At 48.3% G+C, this 16,049-nt stretch overlaps 1 protein-coding gene across 1 annotated transcript in view; it reads left to right on the top strand.

Moving 5' to 3' along the window:
• TEX55 (testis expressed 55) overlaps window positions 1-16,049 on the top strand; it is a 95,351-nt gene that overhangs the window by 16,120 nt on the left and 63,182 nt on the right. The window contains exon 2 of the mRNA XM_068266231.1: window positions 8,861-8,909. Coding sequence (XP_068122332.1) covers window positions 8,871-8,909 — 39 coding nt within the window. The 5' untranslated portion in view covers window positions 8,861-8,870. The remainder of the gene's footprint in view (window positions 1-8,860; window positions 8,910-16,049) is intronic.

Raw genomic sequence — 16,049 nt, 5'->3', positions numbered from 1 at the left:
TCTCCTTCAGATTCCCCCAGTTGCATCATGACAGCTGTTTCCTTGATTTTCAACATTGACCTCTTCAGTAAACACAGCAGTGGTATGGTAATGCTGACTGAAGAGTTGTCACTGCTCACAAGCAACGTGGATTGCTCAAAATTTTGGAGGACTTGGCAGAGGTCCAACATGTTGGCCCAATCGGATCCACAGAAGCTTGGCAGCTGTCCGGATGCGCCTCGGTACTGCGCCGTCATGTACTGGACCACTGCACTCTTCTGCTCGCAAAAGCGGGCTAGCATGTGCAGCGTAGAATTCCAGCGCGTAGGGACATCACACAGCAAGCGATGGTGGGGGAGATTGAAGCGCTCCTGCATCTTGGCGAGTGCCTCTGAAGCAGTACTGGAATTTCTACAATGTTTAGCCACTCGTCGCACCTTCAACAGAAGATCGGCCACGCCTGGGTATGTCCTCAGGAACCGCTGAACTACTAGGTTCATCACGTGCGCCAGGCAAGGGATGTGTGTCAGCTTAGCCAACCTTAAAGCGCGAATGAGATTACTCCCATTATCACACACAACCATGCCCGGTTTCAGGTCCAGCGGTGCCAGCCACAAATCCGTCTGTTCCTTTATTCCCCTCCAAATTTCCTCCCCTGTGTGCTGCTTATCCCCAAGGCAGATCAGCTTCAGCAACGCTTGCTGACGCATGCCAACAGCTGTGCTGCACTGCTTCCACAATCCTACTGCTGCTGGGTTAGCGTTTCCGGATGAGGTACAGCTTTGAGATGCGTTGGAGGAGAAGGAGTCAGAGAGGTAGGTGCTGCTGTTGTTATCCAGTGGGAGGGACGGCGGTGCAGCTGTTTGCGGCGTGGGCAACACCCGCGCCGTAGCAGGTGAGGAATCGCTGCCAGGCTCCACAAGGTTCACCCAGTGCGCGGTAAGGGAGATGTATCGACCCTGTCCGAACGCACTCGTCCAAGTGTCAGTGGTGAGGTGAACCTTGCAGGCAACGGCATTCTTCAAGCTTCGGGTTATTTTGCTGACCACGTGCTCATGCAACTCAGGCACTGCAGAGCGCGCAAAGTGGTAGCGGCTGGGAACCACGTAACGTGGGATGGCCACTGACATCATGCCCTTGAAGCTGTTTGTCTCCACCACTCGATATGGCAGCATTTCGCAGGCCAGAAGCTTGGCTATGCTGGCTGTTACTGCCACGGCCCGGGGGTCATTTGCTGGCAATTTCCTCTTGCGCTCAAACATCTCCGAGACAGACAACTGAACCGTAGGGCTGCACACTGAAGGGCTGTTGGTTGTTGTGTTTGATGAACACTGGGAGACCTCAAGAGCACTACTCCGGAAAGTGACAGTGTCAGCGTCGTCTGATGTTTGTGAATGTTGTGAACCACGCAATGGCTGGGCTACTGCTGCTGCTGAGGCGGGTCTGGTGGTGAGTCTGGTGACCCCAAGGGAGGCAGTGTTGCTGGTACCCTGTCCTGCCGCGTTTGCCCACAGAGTGGGATGTTTGGATAGCATGTGGCGGCTCATGCTGGTGGTGGAGAGGTTGTTAATACTTTTCCCCCTGCTCAGGCGGGTCTTGCACACCTTGCAAATCGCCATAGTACCATCCTCAGTGCAGTCTTCAAAGAAAGCCCAGACTTTGGAGCACCTGCCTCCTTGCTGGCGATTTCTGTTTGCGCCTCTTTTGCCTCTCACTTGAACTTCCACGCTTGTGGTGCCTGAAATTGCGCGCCGCCTACCTTGTGGCACAAGGCGAACTCGTGCAGCAGTGGGTTCTTCAACAGACTCATCTGTGCTGCTGCTACGACGGCGATGTTCTCGTTCACAAACAAAATCTGGGTCTATGTCCACATTGTCCATACCCTCCTCTTCCATCTCCTCAAACTCGTCATATGTCATTGTGGGGGGCCGCCGCCGTGGAGTAGAGCTCCCCAGAACAACCTCTGCGCAGCTCACTCCAACGTCGTCTTCCAGATCTTGTCGGCCGACCTCCTGCAATTGCAACCCCTCCTGCCCGACTTGCTCTGGGATTTGGGTTTCAAAGTCCTCGGACTCGCCTTGTATTTCAGTGCGCGGTGCATTTCCCACAGTTAATGGTTGTGAATCCGGGCACAACATTTCTGGCTGTTCCTCCATTGACCTTTCAAAGGTGGAAGTTTGTTGGGCTGGGAATAGCTCCTGCGAATACCCCATTGTGTCCTGAGGTAATTCATCGGACTGGTTATCTGGCAGTTGTGTGCGTGGTGTCGCTGCCGGTTGTGTCAGCTTTGTGCCCACTGGCTCCTTGTAACTGGCTGAGGACTCGGACCTCGTGCGTGATGTGCTGGTGCTGCTTAACCCACTGCTGGACGCTTAAGAGGTAATCCAAGTAATTATCTGGTCCTGTTCTTTTGGATTTGTGAGGGTTGTTGTCCTGGACAACATGGGCGGTATTGAGTGGGTTTTCTTGGGTGCTCCCCTGTGGCCTGTACGTGAACCGTCAGGGGAAACACCTCTTCCCTTGCCCCTCCCTCTTTCACCGGATTTCTTCCTCATTTCACTTATCCTTAAAGTACACGCTGACTGGCAGTAGTACAGTGGCAGTACAGAAATGCTATACAGTGGTGGGTGAGCGGTGTACCACTATTCCCAGCAGCGACACAGAGCACAATGCTATACAGTGGTGGGTGAGCGGTGTACCACTATTCCCAGCAGCGACACAAAGCACAATGCTATACAGTGGCGGGTGAGCGGTTTACTACTGTTCCCAGCAGACACAGAGTGGCAGTAAACACAATGCTATATAGTGTGGCTGAGCGAGGTACACAGAGTGGCAGTAAACACAATGCTATATAGTGTGGCTGAGCGAGCGGTGTACTACTGTTCCCAGCAGACACAGAGTGGCAGTAAACACAATGCTATATAGTGTGGCTGAGCGAGGTACACAGAGTGGCAGTAAACACAATGCTATATAGTGTGGCTGAGCGAGCGGTGTACTACTATTCCCAGCAGACACAGAGTGGCAGTAAACACAATGCTATATAGTGTGGCTGAGCGAGCAGTGTACTACTGTTCCCAGCAGACACAGAGTGGCAGTAAACACAATGCTATATAGTGTGGCTGAGCGAGGTGCACAGAGTGACAGTAAACACAATGCTATATAGTGTGGCTGAGCGAGCGGTGTACTACTGTTCCCAGCAGACACAGAGTGGCAGTAAACACAATGCTATATAGTGTGGCTGAGCGAGGTACACAGAGTGGCAGTAAACACAATGCTATATAGTGTGGCTGAGCGAGCAGTGTACTACTGTTCCCAGCAGACACAGAGTGGCAGTAAACACAATGCTATATAGTGTGGCTGAGCGAGGTACACAGAGTGGCAGTAAACACAATGCTATATAGTGTGGCTGAGCGAGCAGTGTACTACTGTTCCCAGCAGACACAGAGTGGCAGTAAACACAATGCTATATAGTGTGGCTGAGCGAGGTACACAGAGTGGCAGTAAACACAATGCTATATAGTGTGGCTGAGCGAGCAGTGTACTACTGTTCCCAGCAGACACAGAGTGGCAGTAAACACAATGCTATATAGTGTGGCTGAGCGAGGTACACAGAGTGGCAGTAAACACAATGCTATATAGTGTGGCTCAGCGAGCAGTGTACTACTGTTCCCAGCAGACACAGAGTGGCAGTAAACACAATGCTATATAGTGTGGCTGAGCGAGGTACACAGAGTGGCAGTAAACACAATGCTATATAGTGTGGCTGAGCGAGCAGTGTACTACTGTTCCCAGCAGACACAGAGTGGCAGTAAACACAATGCTATATAGTGTGGCTGAGCGAGGTACACAGAGTGGCAGTAAACACAATGCTATATAGTGTGGCTGAGCGAGCGGTGTACTACTGTTCCCAGCAGCGACACAATGACTGGGGGGACCCTGGCTAGCGTGGGTGGAGCGCGAACTACCCTGCCTGCCTACCCAAAGCTAAACCCACAGACAAATGGCGGAGATATGACGTGGTTCGGGTATTTATTTACCCGAACCACGTGACAGTTCGGCCAATCAGAGCGCGTTCGGGTCCGAACCACGTGACCCGTTCGGCCAATCACAGCGCTAGCCGAACGTTCGGGGAACGTTCGGCCATGCGCTCTTAGTTCGGCCATGTGGCCGACCGGTTTGGCCGAACACCATCAGGTGTTCGGCTGAATTCGAACATCACCCGAACAGGGTGATGTTCTGCAGAACCCGAACAGTGGCGAACACTGTTCGCCCAACACTAACTTTAGTAACATACCTCACAACGTTTTGAGCCAGCAAAAAGGGAAACTAAGACATGCCTCTGCCACACCTTAAAGGATACATGAGACAATGTTAAGAAAAAAAAAATTCTCACCTTGGGATTCTTCCAGCCCCTACAAGTCTGTCAGGTTCCACACGGAAGTTCTGCTCTGCTCTACCCTTTAGTAAGATCGTGATCCACGGCAGGGAGGTAGTCTCCTGCGCTGGTGCACAGTGTAAGAAACTATATGTTGGTTGCTATGGGCAACAACACAACACCTTTGTTCGGCACCAGCAACTCATTAACAGGAGCTGCAAACTCGACTCTCATCACAGCAACAGCATTGGAGTTAGAACTCCTCAGGCGTCCTCAGAGTTTAGGAGTTTATTCAGTCAACAAATATACAGTACAGTTCGTTACATCTTAGCAAAGCAGATTCTTCCGGATCAGTGAATAATGGCGCACAGCGCCTATGCATAAAAATGGTGCCGCATTAAAAAGATACGCTTATCGCTATTTATCGTTAGTACTGCATAATAATGGCGCACAGGGAAAAAAGAAGAAAAACGGCACACAGTAACGTTGTTTATCAATAGTGCCGTTCATTTGCCAAACAGCAGATGTTATTGCCCACGGTGATGTTATTTATCAATAGCACCCTACATAAGCCAAACTGTAGAAGTTATTTAATTGCAAAGCAATGAATGGATTTAATGTAACACTGTCAAGGTTAGGGTTAGGCACCACCAGGGGAGATTTAGGGTTAGGCACCACCAGGAAGGTCTTAGGGTTAGGCACCACCAGGGGAGATTTAGGGTTAGGCACCACCAGGAAAGTCTTAGGGTTAGGCACCACCAGGGGAGATTTAGGGTTAGGCACCACCAGGAAAGTCTTAGGGTTAGGCACCACCAGGGGAGATTTAGGGTTAGGCACCACCAGGAAGGTCTTAGGGTAAGGCACCACCAGGAGGGTGGTTAGGGTTAGGCGCCACCAGGGGGGAGGTTAGGGTTAGGCACCACCAGGGGAGATTTAGGGTTAAGCACCACCAGGAAGGTCTTAGGGTTAGGCACCACCAGGAGGGTGGTTAGGGTTAGGCACCACCAGGGGGGTGGTTAGGGTTAGGCACCACCAGGGGGGTGGTTAGGGTTAGGCACCACCAGGTTAGTGGTTAGGGATAGGCACCACCAAAGGGGTGGTTAGGGTTAGGCACCACCAGGGGGGTCTTAGGGTTAGGGATAGGTACAGAGAGGGTTCTGTGTGTTAACACTAAATAACAATAAGGCTTTAACGTTAAATAGCGATAAGGCCTTAACGTTAAATAGCGATAAGCGTCAAACGGATTAGCGGCGACACCGTGCGCCATTATTCGCAGGCGCCATTTTCAGATGGACCGGATTCTTCTGTAGTAAGTCCATTGCATTACAGCTTCTTGATTACCTTCCTGGTGAATGGTAATCAGGTTCTCTTCTGCCTATACCACGTTACATCTATACTGCATAGCCCGAAGGCCTATCTACTATATACAACATACAGTTATATAAGATGACAAAACATAAATAAGAGTCAAACAAAAACAACGTTGTCACATGGGCACCAGCTGGTATTATACTGCCATATTTGTTAGCAGAGCTTGCAAAAAGAAAGACATCAAGGTACAGTAGAATGTATCCAATCGCAATACATCACCATTCCATTCGGTATACCACCCACAGAGACCTTCGGGTCGACAACTGTTTCACTGAAGTAGCTTCCTCGTGGACCGCTGCTCTCTGCGGCGGGGATAAGGCTCAATACACATAAATAAGAGTACAAGGTTGGAAGCCAGCAAAGAGAAGAAGAATCTCTCTTCAGCCTGTGACCACCTTTAATACCGGTCACCAAAGAGTTAAATGTGATATCATCTGAGCCATTCCCCCAAACCTACAATTGGCTCAGACCCCTTGTGGTGTCATGACACACACCTACTTAATTAATATTCTGAGTGCTTTCTAACCTACATACAAGGAATGCCATGTTTGGTAAATATTGGCTATGTTTACCTTTCTGTCGACTAACGGTCTGGGGCAGCTCAGACCTATGGCCTTTTACCAGGGACATATTCCTGGTAACTGACTGGTAACTGTGCCTCTCGTAACCCTGCTCCTGTGGCCGGGAGTGCTCTGCACTTGCGCAGTTCACAAAGACCTAAACTGCGCGAGGGCAGAGCGCTCCCAACTACGAATGCGTGATCACGAGAGGCTCACCTGTGCATGCATAGACGACTACGAAAGGGAAAGCGACGGCCTCTGTCCATCTCACTCTCCACACATTGCATGTAGTCATGCGACATGTAGGAGGAGGCGGGATAAGCAAGGCTACTGTTGTGACAATACCCTGTATATACTTAACTGGGGGGTACGTGGGGGGGGGGGTTCCTTGGGACACGGAACCGAGCCTCCCAACCAGGAACGGTCCTGGTCAAATGAGGCAGTTGGAAGCAGGGGAAGTTCTTCCATGAAGCAACGTGAATCACGTGCTTCTGGATGACAACAATTAGAGGTTGGCAAAAGGCATTTCCCCTCCCAAAATGTCCCCCTCCTCGCACTCCCTGTCTTCTCCTCCCTAGATGTGTGGTGCTGCTCTACTCACCTGCTCTCAACGGTCCAACGAAGGTTATTTCCATCCACCTGTCCAGCGTCCTGTATCCATGACTACAGCGGTGCCTCATGTGACCTGTTACATGCTGCCGGGTCACATGAGGCACCGCTGCAGTCAGAGAGGAAGCAAGACTTCACGTGTGGCTGGTGATCACATCGCTAATTTGCTGAGAGCGGGTGAGTGATCTGATACCGGTGCAGCACATACCCGGCATCCTGCAGGGAGGAGATGCTGTGGGCCAGCAGGAAGAAGTCTTGGAGGAAGCAGAGGGAGGTAAGCTTAGTGCCAGTGCCTGCAATACACAGCCCAATGTGTCTCTCCTCTCCGGTCCAGCTTTACACACACACATCAGGGGGGCGTCCTCATAATGTATTGCTTCAGGTGGCAAAAGGCGAGAACTGACCCTGGTTGGGAGGTATGTAGTAAATAAGAGGAGAAATGGGGAAACATTTATCAAACACAATTCCCACTTTTGGAAGTTATCTTCACTTTTACGATGTTAAAAAATTGGCAAATGGGATTTTAGAAGTATAGAGGATAAAAAAAGAGATGTATAGAATCACAGCGGCACGTATGTAACTGCTTTGAAGTGAATGTAATTCTGGAAAAGCTGCTGTTTAGAATCTCCTCTTAGGGATACAGTAAGATATCAGCTTCCCGATACTATTTTCATCGGGTGATTTGGTGCTGTTCCATCTTTGTTTGTGTAACCCCAGCGGATTTGTAGGCAGATGTGCCGTTGACGATGATCGCACAGGGAAGGCTCAGCTCAGCAATCTTGTACAAAAGGCTTAACTCGTGAGTCACACCGAGATAATCAAACTCAGCAGAAATCTCCTGGAAGACGACATTGGAAAACTATAAAGTTGAGTAGCACAACAGCATGTAACACTGAACATGCGGGTTAACAAAACGCACAGCGCCACCTTGTGGCTTTTAAGCATACACGGGGCTGAAAGAAATGCGGATGCCAAATTAAATACAGCGTAATCATCGGAAAAGTTTTAAAGGACAACTAAAGCAAGAGGGATATGGAGGCTGCCATATTTATTTCCTACCAGTTCATACCTCCCAACTTTTTGAGATAAAAAAGAGGGACACTTAAGCCTCTGCCACGCCCCTACGCATACCATAACAATTTCTTAAGAAAAATATGATGTTTTATGATTTTAACCCCACTGGTCCTTTATATCCTGGTTCATTTTCCTTCATTGTAACATTTGGAAAAAAAGGAATATATCAATTTAAAGAATGGGAATTAAGCTTTGAGTCAATTAAACATATTTTTCAGTAGAAAAATGTATACATTTACATAGATCTATACATGAGTCCTGAAAAAGGGACAAATGAGGAAGAAAGAGGGACAGGGTCCCCAAAAAGAGGGACTGTAGGGAGCTATGCCAGTTGTTTGGCTATCCTGATCCTCTGCCTCTAATACTATTAGCCATAGACCCTGAACAAGCATGCAGCAGATCAGGTGTTTCTGACATTATTGTCAGATCTGACAAGATTAGCTGCATGCTTGTTTCTGGTGTGATTCAGACACTACTGCAGCTAAATAGACCAGCAGGGCTGCCAAGCAACTGGTATTGTTTAACAGGGGAAAAAAATATGGCAGCCTTCATATACCTCTCACTACAGTTGTCCTTTAAAGGAGTCATCAGCCTGCGCAGTACACCGCGGACAACGTGGCCGTGAGTGACATCGGCGCAGGTGCAGTACGAGGCCTCAGTACCAGCGGAGACACCGTGCCCTGGGCTGCGAGCGGAGCTGTGTCCTGGGACATGTCGCCAGGAAGGAGCTGGAGGGAGCCACGGGTAAGTAGGTTGGGTGGGGGGGGCATAAAATGGCTGATAACTCTTTTAAGGACAATACTAGTAGCAAATTTGAGTGACACTTCTAGAAATACTCATGTGACATTGCAAATACTTCTACCTTATGTTTTGCTTTTGTTTTATATTCTAGAGATACCAACATGGATGTTCAGAGGGAAACACTTCCAGAGGAGGAGATGGTAGGTAGAGCTCTATGGTAGTCGGTCTGCAGATGTTATATCATGTGATTGGCTTTTAAATTAGATTTTTAGTTCACTGGGAGCCCATATCATCATCAAGAACAAATGAAAACAGGGAATCTATATCACCTAGTAGTTCCAAAGAACACTAAAGCCCCCAAGGATGCACTAAAAAATAACTTTTATTTAATCACTTAAAAGATGAGGGCAACGACATGGTAGCTAATAAGAGACTTGTGCATTTGCAGAGTGTGTTTAATTGACCCTGGATTGCATATTAATGTCCCAGCCCTGGCTCACTCCTAGTGGAGACTGCGGTAGTAGCCATTAGGGAACAAATACACCTAGTACCGTAATAAACAGTTACTAGATACGTGTGATGTACAGACAGGAGCTGCCAGGACAGTACCAAATAGCAATTCCCAGGACACCTAGAAAATGACTGATATCCAATTCTTTCACAAAATCACACAAAACAAGAAGTCAGAAGGACCCACTCTTGGCCAGTAGTAAAGGGGGTGATAAGAGCATCCTAAAAAGCACACAGAGAACTCTACATGTTTCAACCAAGAAAGGCTTCATCTGGGGTTATATACATTATATACAGTGCAAAACAAAGGTGCAAAATAATAATCAGGAAATCAAAAACCCATCCCCCAAAATAGTGTCCACACCCAGCGAAAGCCCATGTCAGAGCTCACGGCCTAGAGGGGGAATAGTAATTAAACACCGCCAAGACTTTTGCAGGAACAGGGTGAGCCATTTTTCGGCTTCATCCTGCGCCAAAATGTTCTCGCACCTTAATTACATGTCCGCCAAGAGGAAGCATGCCGGCCCTGCGAAACATGTCGACTTTTCCTGTGTCCATTAAAAGTATTATCTTTAAACCTCCCACCTAAGGTAAGGCTGATCTGCCACCACTCCTGCCCAACCGCCAATCCATGAAGATTTTCCATTCTGTCTGATCAATACTTTCAGTCGATTTTCAGTAAAAAAAAAAATCTACCAAAATTAAGATCGATTTAAAGAGACTCCGTAACAAAAATTGCATCCTGTTTTTTATCATCCTACAAGTTCCAAAAGCTATTCTAATGTGTTCTGGCTTACTGCAGCACTTTATACTATCACTGTCTCTGTAATAAATCAACTTATCTCTCTCTTGTCAGACTTGTCAGGCCTGTGTCTGGAAGGCTGCCAAGTTCTTCAGTGTTGTGGTTCTGCTATGAACTCCCCCTTCCAGGCTCCTCTATGCACACTGCCTGTGTATTATTTAGGATTAGAGCAGCTTCTCTCTTCTCTCTTATCTTTTACAAGCTGGATAAATCATTCTCTGAGCTGGCTGGGCTTTCACATACTGAGAAATTACAGACACAGGCAAAGCTGTTTGCAGGAAGAAACGAGCAGCCTGAAACTTCAGTGCATGAGAACATCAGGGGGAAAGAAACACACAAATGATCTCTTGAGATTCAAAAGGAATGCTGTATACAGCCTGCTTGTGTATGGATGTATTTTCTATGTGTGGACATACTGTACATCAACCTACTTCCTGTTTTGGTGGCCATTTTGTTTGTTTATAAACAAACTTTTTAAAACTGTTTTTAACCACTTTTAATGCGGCGGGGAGCGGCGAAATTGTGACAGAGGGTAATAGGAGATGTCCCCTAACGCACTGGTATGTTTACTTTTGTGCGATTTTAACAATACAGATTCTCTTTAACATACAGCAAAGTCCCTGTTATACAGAACTCAGGTTACCGGACGTCTCAACTAACCGGCGTGCCTGATGGATAATGGGGACTCTCTTTTTTGGGAGGGTTTTTGCTGCATTTAAAATACCTACCGAGCATCCAGAGACATGTAGTAGCCTTCCTCTGGCTCCGTGCACGTAAGTCGACGTGTTACGTGACCCCGTTGCGGGTCAGGTGACACCCTGGTTTCCATGCATGTGCTAAGCCGGAAAGCCACTAGGGACAACAGGAAGGCTACAAGACGTCACTGGAGGCTCGGTGAGTATTGGTCGGTTTGTACTTCTTCAGCCGGTTGCTCAAGCAACCGGCAAGCATATTTATCCACCATCAGGTGATCCCCGCCGGTGGCGGATACTGGGGACTGTGCCGTATTGTGCTATGGATTTGCAGCAGATTATATTAGAGTGATCAAATTTGCCAGAAATCGAAGAGTAAAATAGAAAATTGATGTGTGTATGGTCTGGGGTGCTAAGAATTTATTTCTGACCAATGCAGGAACATGGGATTTTGGGTATGTTGTGGCACCCCATAAAAGGTTACATTGAGGCTGGGTGCACACTTAGCAGAAACGCTAGCGTTGCGGAAAACGCCGCGATTTTGCTGCTAATGGAAATCTATGGACCGAAGGGAAAACACGCATATAGAAAAAAAGCATATGCGTTTTATATGCGTGCGTTTTCAAAAACGCTGGTTTTGTTGCATAAGGCCTGGTGCACACCAGAGGAGTTTTTCTGAGCGTTTTGAGTTTTTGAAACCTCCTGCTAATGTTATCCTATGTGTCTGTGGCCTCAATTCACTAAGATCATGCTAGAGATAATAAAGCAAGAGAAAACTTACCTCCATACGTGAGAGAGTTATCTTGTCTCTTCATTCCTTAAGTTACCTCTCCTGTAGTTAATTTACCTCTCCTGTAGTTAATTTACCTCCTCTGTAGTTAATTTACCTCCTCTGTAGTTATTTTCACACGCAGTTAATTAACAGCCTGTCTTTAACTCTGGAGTTGTTTTAAGGATTGAAGAGTTAATTTAAAGACAGAAGAGTTAACTTTAGGCTTGCCTGAGGTAAAATGTTTCCTGAATACTACATGCCTTATCACCATGGTAACAACTCTAGAAGAGTTATTAACCTCCTTAGTGGTAACCCCGTGTGTGACACGGGGTAAGCCGCCAGAGGGTGCCGCTCAGGCCCTGCTGGTCCGATTTAAATAATTTTTTTTTTGCTGGACGCAGCTAGCACTTTGCTAGCTGCGCCAGCACCCCGATCGCCGCCGCCGCGCGCCCGATCGCCGCTATCCGGTGCGGCGCGTGGCCCCCCCCCCCAGACCCCGTGCGCTGCCTGGCCAATCAGTGCCAGGCAGCGCCGAGGGTTGGAGCTGGACTCCCAATGACGTCCCAACGTCGCTGACGTCGGTGACGTCATCCCGCCCCGTCGCCATGGCGACGGGGGAAGCCCTCCAGGAAATCCCGTTCTTTGAACGGGATTTCCTGATCGGAGATCGCCGAAGGCGATCGAAGCGGGCGGGGGGATGCCGCTGAGCAGCGGCTATCATGTAGCGAGCCCTGGGCTCGCTACATGATTTAAAAAAAAAAAATTAAAAAAACTGCTGCGCTGCCCCCTGGCGGTATTTTTCATACCGCCAAGGGGGTTAAAGACAGGAGATAAGCTTAGTGAATTGAGGCCTATGCACACTGGAGCGATGAGGTTTTGTAAAAAAAAAAAACCCATAGCATTACATTGGGAAGAGCTTTTGAAACCTCCAGCGTTTGGGGAACTTTTCTGGTGTGTCTCAGCCCTAATATGCAATGACGCATTAAAAAAGCACATAATAAGAGTCAATGGAAACGCAATGGTAAGTGTTTGCCATGCGTTCTTTTATGCGTTTTTGTAAAAAAAAAATGGTTTTGCGATGTATTTCCACTTCCTGGTGTCTTCATATGAATTTGCATAGAACGCAATTCTAAAATGCATGAAAAGTGCAAACGCATTAAAACACACAAAACGCTTGAAAAACGCATCTGTGGTAAAAAAAAACGCACACAAAAAATATGCACATGACATAAAAGGCAGCCTTTCATGTTATGTTTTGTGTGCACCTACCCTAAAACTTCACGGTAATTTCAGAATATTTGTCTCGGACAACTCTAACTTCCGTTTCGTACAGCTGTGACCAGTGTTCTGTGTTTTCTGTGTGAGTTGCAGCAGCATCACGGCACGGCACTGGCAGGCCTATTCGTCATACCGTCTCTCTCGTCTCCCCGTCGTTCCTCATGCAGAAGATACACGGACTCCTCCCGCAGGACAGGCAGTGTGAACGATATTAGAGATCCAGCTTTGATAGAACTCTTTCATTACACAGAGGAGTGTTGGGAATGAGATGTGATCCGTGTACCGCAGGTGGACGCCTTGATATACTGGCCATATAAAGCGCTTCATATCCGCCGGAGTCATTTATTAGCCGAATGGGTTCCTCTATCACTATGTACACATCCAGGGAGGCAGCCAAGCGGCATGACACGCAATGAAGCCATATTATATTTACATAATAACCATACACAGGGCCTCATCCAATCTCACGGGAAGATGTGATCTATTGCTGGAGCATGGGCCTCACAGGCTAAAGGGGGACTCCGGGGGAAGTCAGTGACGAATAGTAATAATAACAGGTGGCACAATTTTTTACACCCTCACCCTGGGAGCAATTTACCCTAGAAACTGCCCTGCCTTGGAGCCAGGAAATACACACTATACACACAAGCCCAATAATATGCAAGTGCAAAATTCAGGAGTATAGCTACACATCATGAAGACTCTTTCCACATCAATCCCCCATGCTTGATGCGCCCATACACCTTTCCCTAGCCCCATTGCTCTCCTTTATCACCTTGCCCTATACTCCTCAGGTCACCCCTGATGCTCTAAGTCTCCCCTAGTCTGCCACAGCCTGCTGTACATCAGCCCTGCTTGACACTGTGCGGTGTGTGGCAGAAGCTATACAGCCGGCTCTTCATATTCAGCGCCATCCTGGCAGCAGCACACAGCATGGTGCGGGGTGTGCGCAGGAACAGCTGTATGCCTACTGTCACGTCTTCAGTGTTATGGTTACTGCTTAATCCCTGACAGAGTGGGATTTTATCTGACTGCCACCTGAAGTCGGAAACAACAGAATACTCAAGCAGCTAGGAAAGTATAGGGAACCAAAAGAGACCAAAAATAATTTTTCCAAAAGATGGAGGAGTTGGGCCGATTCTCCTTCCTGTCTTATGAAAATGATGCTGGGAGAGGGAGAGGGGTTTGAACAGCTGTCTTCCTGTGATTCAAACTGTGAACATCGCTAAGAAAAAGCAGACTTACTGAAAGTAAACCTGAGAAAATGATAACACAAGGCTTACTTGGTGCTTCCTCCAGCCCCCTGTGGTACTGTAGCTCCATCTATATGTACGTCCGGGCCCCTCCATTGTGCCACTGTGGAGTCTTAGCGGATTGCACAGATGCGCAAAAACCCTGGATTGGGGGCTACACACTGCCAAGACTTTATCTGAGCTGACAGCAGCACAATGGAGGCCAGGGACTACAGGGAGGTGGAGGAAACCCCAGGTAAGTATAAATCCTTTTGCTTTTATTGTCTCAGGTACACTTTAAGTATGTTTCACTTTTATTTTTTATTTGTTGTAAAATCTGTGACATTCCTGTCTGGGTCTGGCAACGCTTGTTCTGTTTGTCTGGCTTAGCAGCAGCTGTAGACAGTTTCCACTAAAAAACACGGTGGCCGGCTCCCAATGTGTTAAGGGTTAATGGCCCAGTGGACTGTGCACCAGTAACAGGTATTCTCCACCTGCTGCTACAGTGATTGTCCTCCAGCCAGCTGGAAAATCTCTGTGTGGGGTGAGGCTGAGAGGTCATTTGTCACATCTGGTGGCAGCGGTGGGATATTTTTCTACTTCAGATCAGTATAGCATGACTTAAGTAACTAAATGACTGTAAGCTCTCTAAAAGCAGGTCTCTGTAATAAATCGTGGATGATTTTTTAAAAAATACACATATAGTAAACATTTAGCAACAGTGCTCTCAGTTTGTCTGTTTCAGCGGGATCAGGATGAAAAGCGTTGTAGTCTAATGTCCTACCATATTATTATCATGTATTTAAATAGCACTGACATCTCATGCAGCACTTTACAAAGTACACAGTCATGTCAAGTTCTCCATGAGACAGTATTGGCGTCTGGGCTGTGTCTGTAGCGGGGTGATAGTGAGTGCACTAGGCCCTGTATACACACGTTAGGCCTGTGACAGGTCCTGCATGAGATGGTATCGGCGTCTGGGCTCTGTCTGTAGCGGGGTGATAGTGAGTGCACTAGGCCCTGTATACACACGTTAGGCCTGTGACAGGTCCTGCATGAGACAGTATTGGCGTCTGGGCTGTGTCTGTAGCGGGGTGATAGTGAGTGCACTAGGCCCTGTATACACACGTTAGGCCTGTGACAGGTCCTGCATGAGACAGTATTGGCGTCTGGGCTGTGTCTGTAGCGGGGTGATAGTGAGTGCACTAGGCCCTGTATACACACGTTAGGCCTGTGACAGGTCCTGCATGAGATGGTATTGGCGTCTGGGCTGTGTCTGTAGCGGGGTGATAGCGAGTGCACTAGGCCCTGTATACACACGTTAGGCCTGTGACAGGTCCTCCATGAGATGGTATTGGCGTCTGGGCTCTGTCTGTAACGGGGTGATAGTGAGTGCACTAGGCCCTGTATACACACGTTAGTCCTGTGACAAGTCCTCCATGAGATGGTATTGGCGCCTGGGCTCTGTCTGTAGCGGGTCATAGTGAGTGCACTAGGCCCTGTATACACACGTTAGGCCTGTGACAGGTCCTCCATGAGACAGTATTGGCGTCTGGGCTCTGTCTGTAGCGGGGTGATAGTGAGTGCACTAGGCCCTGTATACACACGTCAGGCCAGTGACAGGTCCTCCATGAGATGGTATTGGTGTCTGGGCTCTGTCTGTAGCGGGGTGATAGTGAGTGCACTAGGCCCTGTATACACACGTTAGGCCTGTGACAGGTCCTCCATGAGACGGTATTGGTGTCTGGGCTCTGTCTGTAGCGGGGTGATAGTGAGTGCACTAGGCCCTGTATACACACGTTAGGCCTGTGACAGGTCCTCCATGAGACGGTATTGGTGTCTGGGCTCTGTCTGTAGCGGGGTGATAGTGAGTGCACTAGACCCTCTATACACACGTCAGGCCTGTGACAGGTCCTCCATGAGATGGTATTGGCGTCTGGGCTCTGTCTGTAGCGGGGTGATAGTGAGTGCACTAGGCCCTGTATATACACGTTAGGCCTGTGACAGGTTCTCCATAAGACGGTATTGGCGTCTGGGCTCTGTCTGTAGCAGGG

The sequence above is a fragment of the Hyperolius riggenbachi genome, chromosome 2 (genome assembly GCF_040937935.1).
Source record: "Hyperolius riggenbachi isolate aHypRig1 chromosome 2, aHypRig1.pri, whole genome shotgun sequence".
Classification (NCBI taxonomy): Eukaryota; Metazoa; Chordata; class Amphibia; order Anura; family Hyperoliidae; genus Hyperolius; species Hyperolius riggenbachi.
This window is presented reverse-complemented; position numbering and strand designations above follow the sequence as displayed.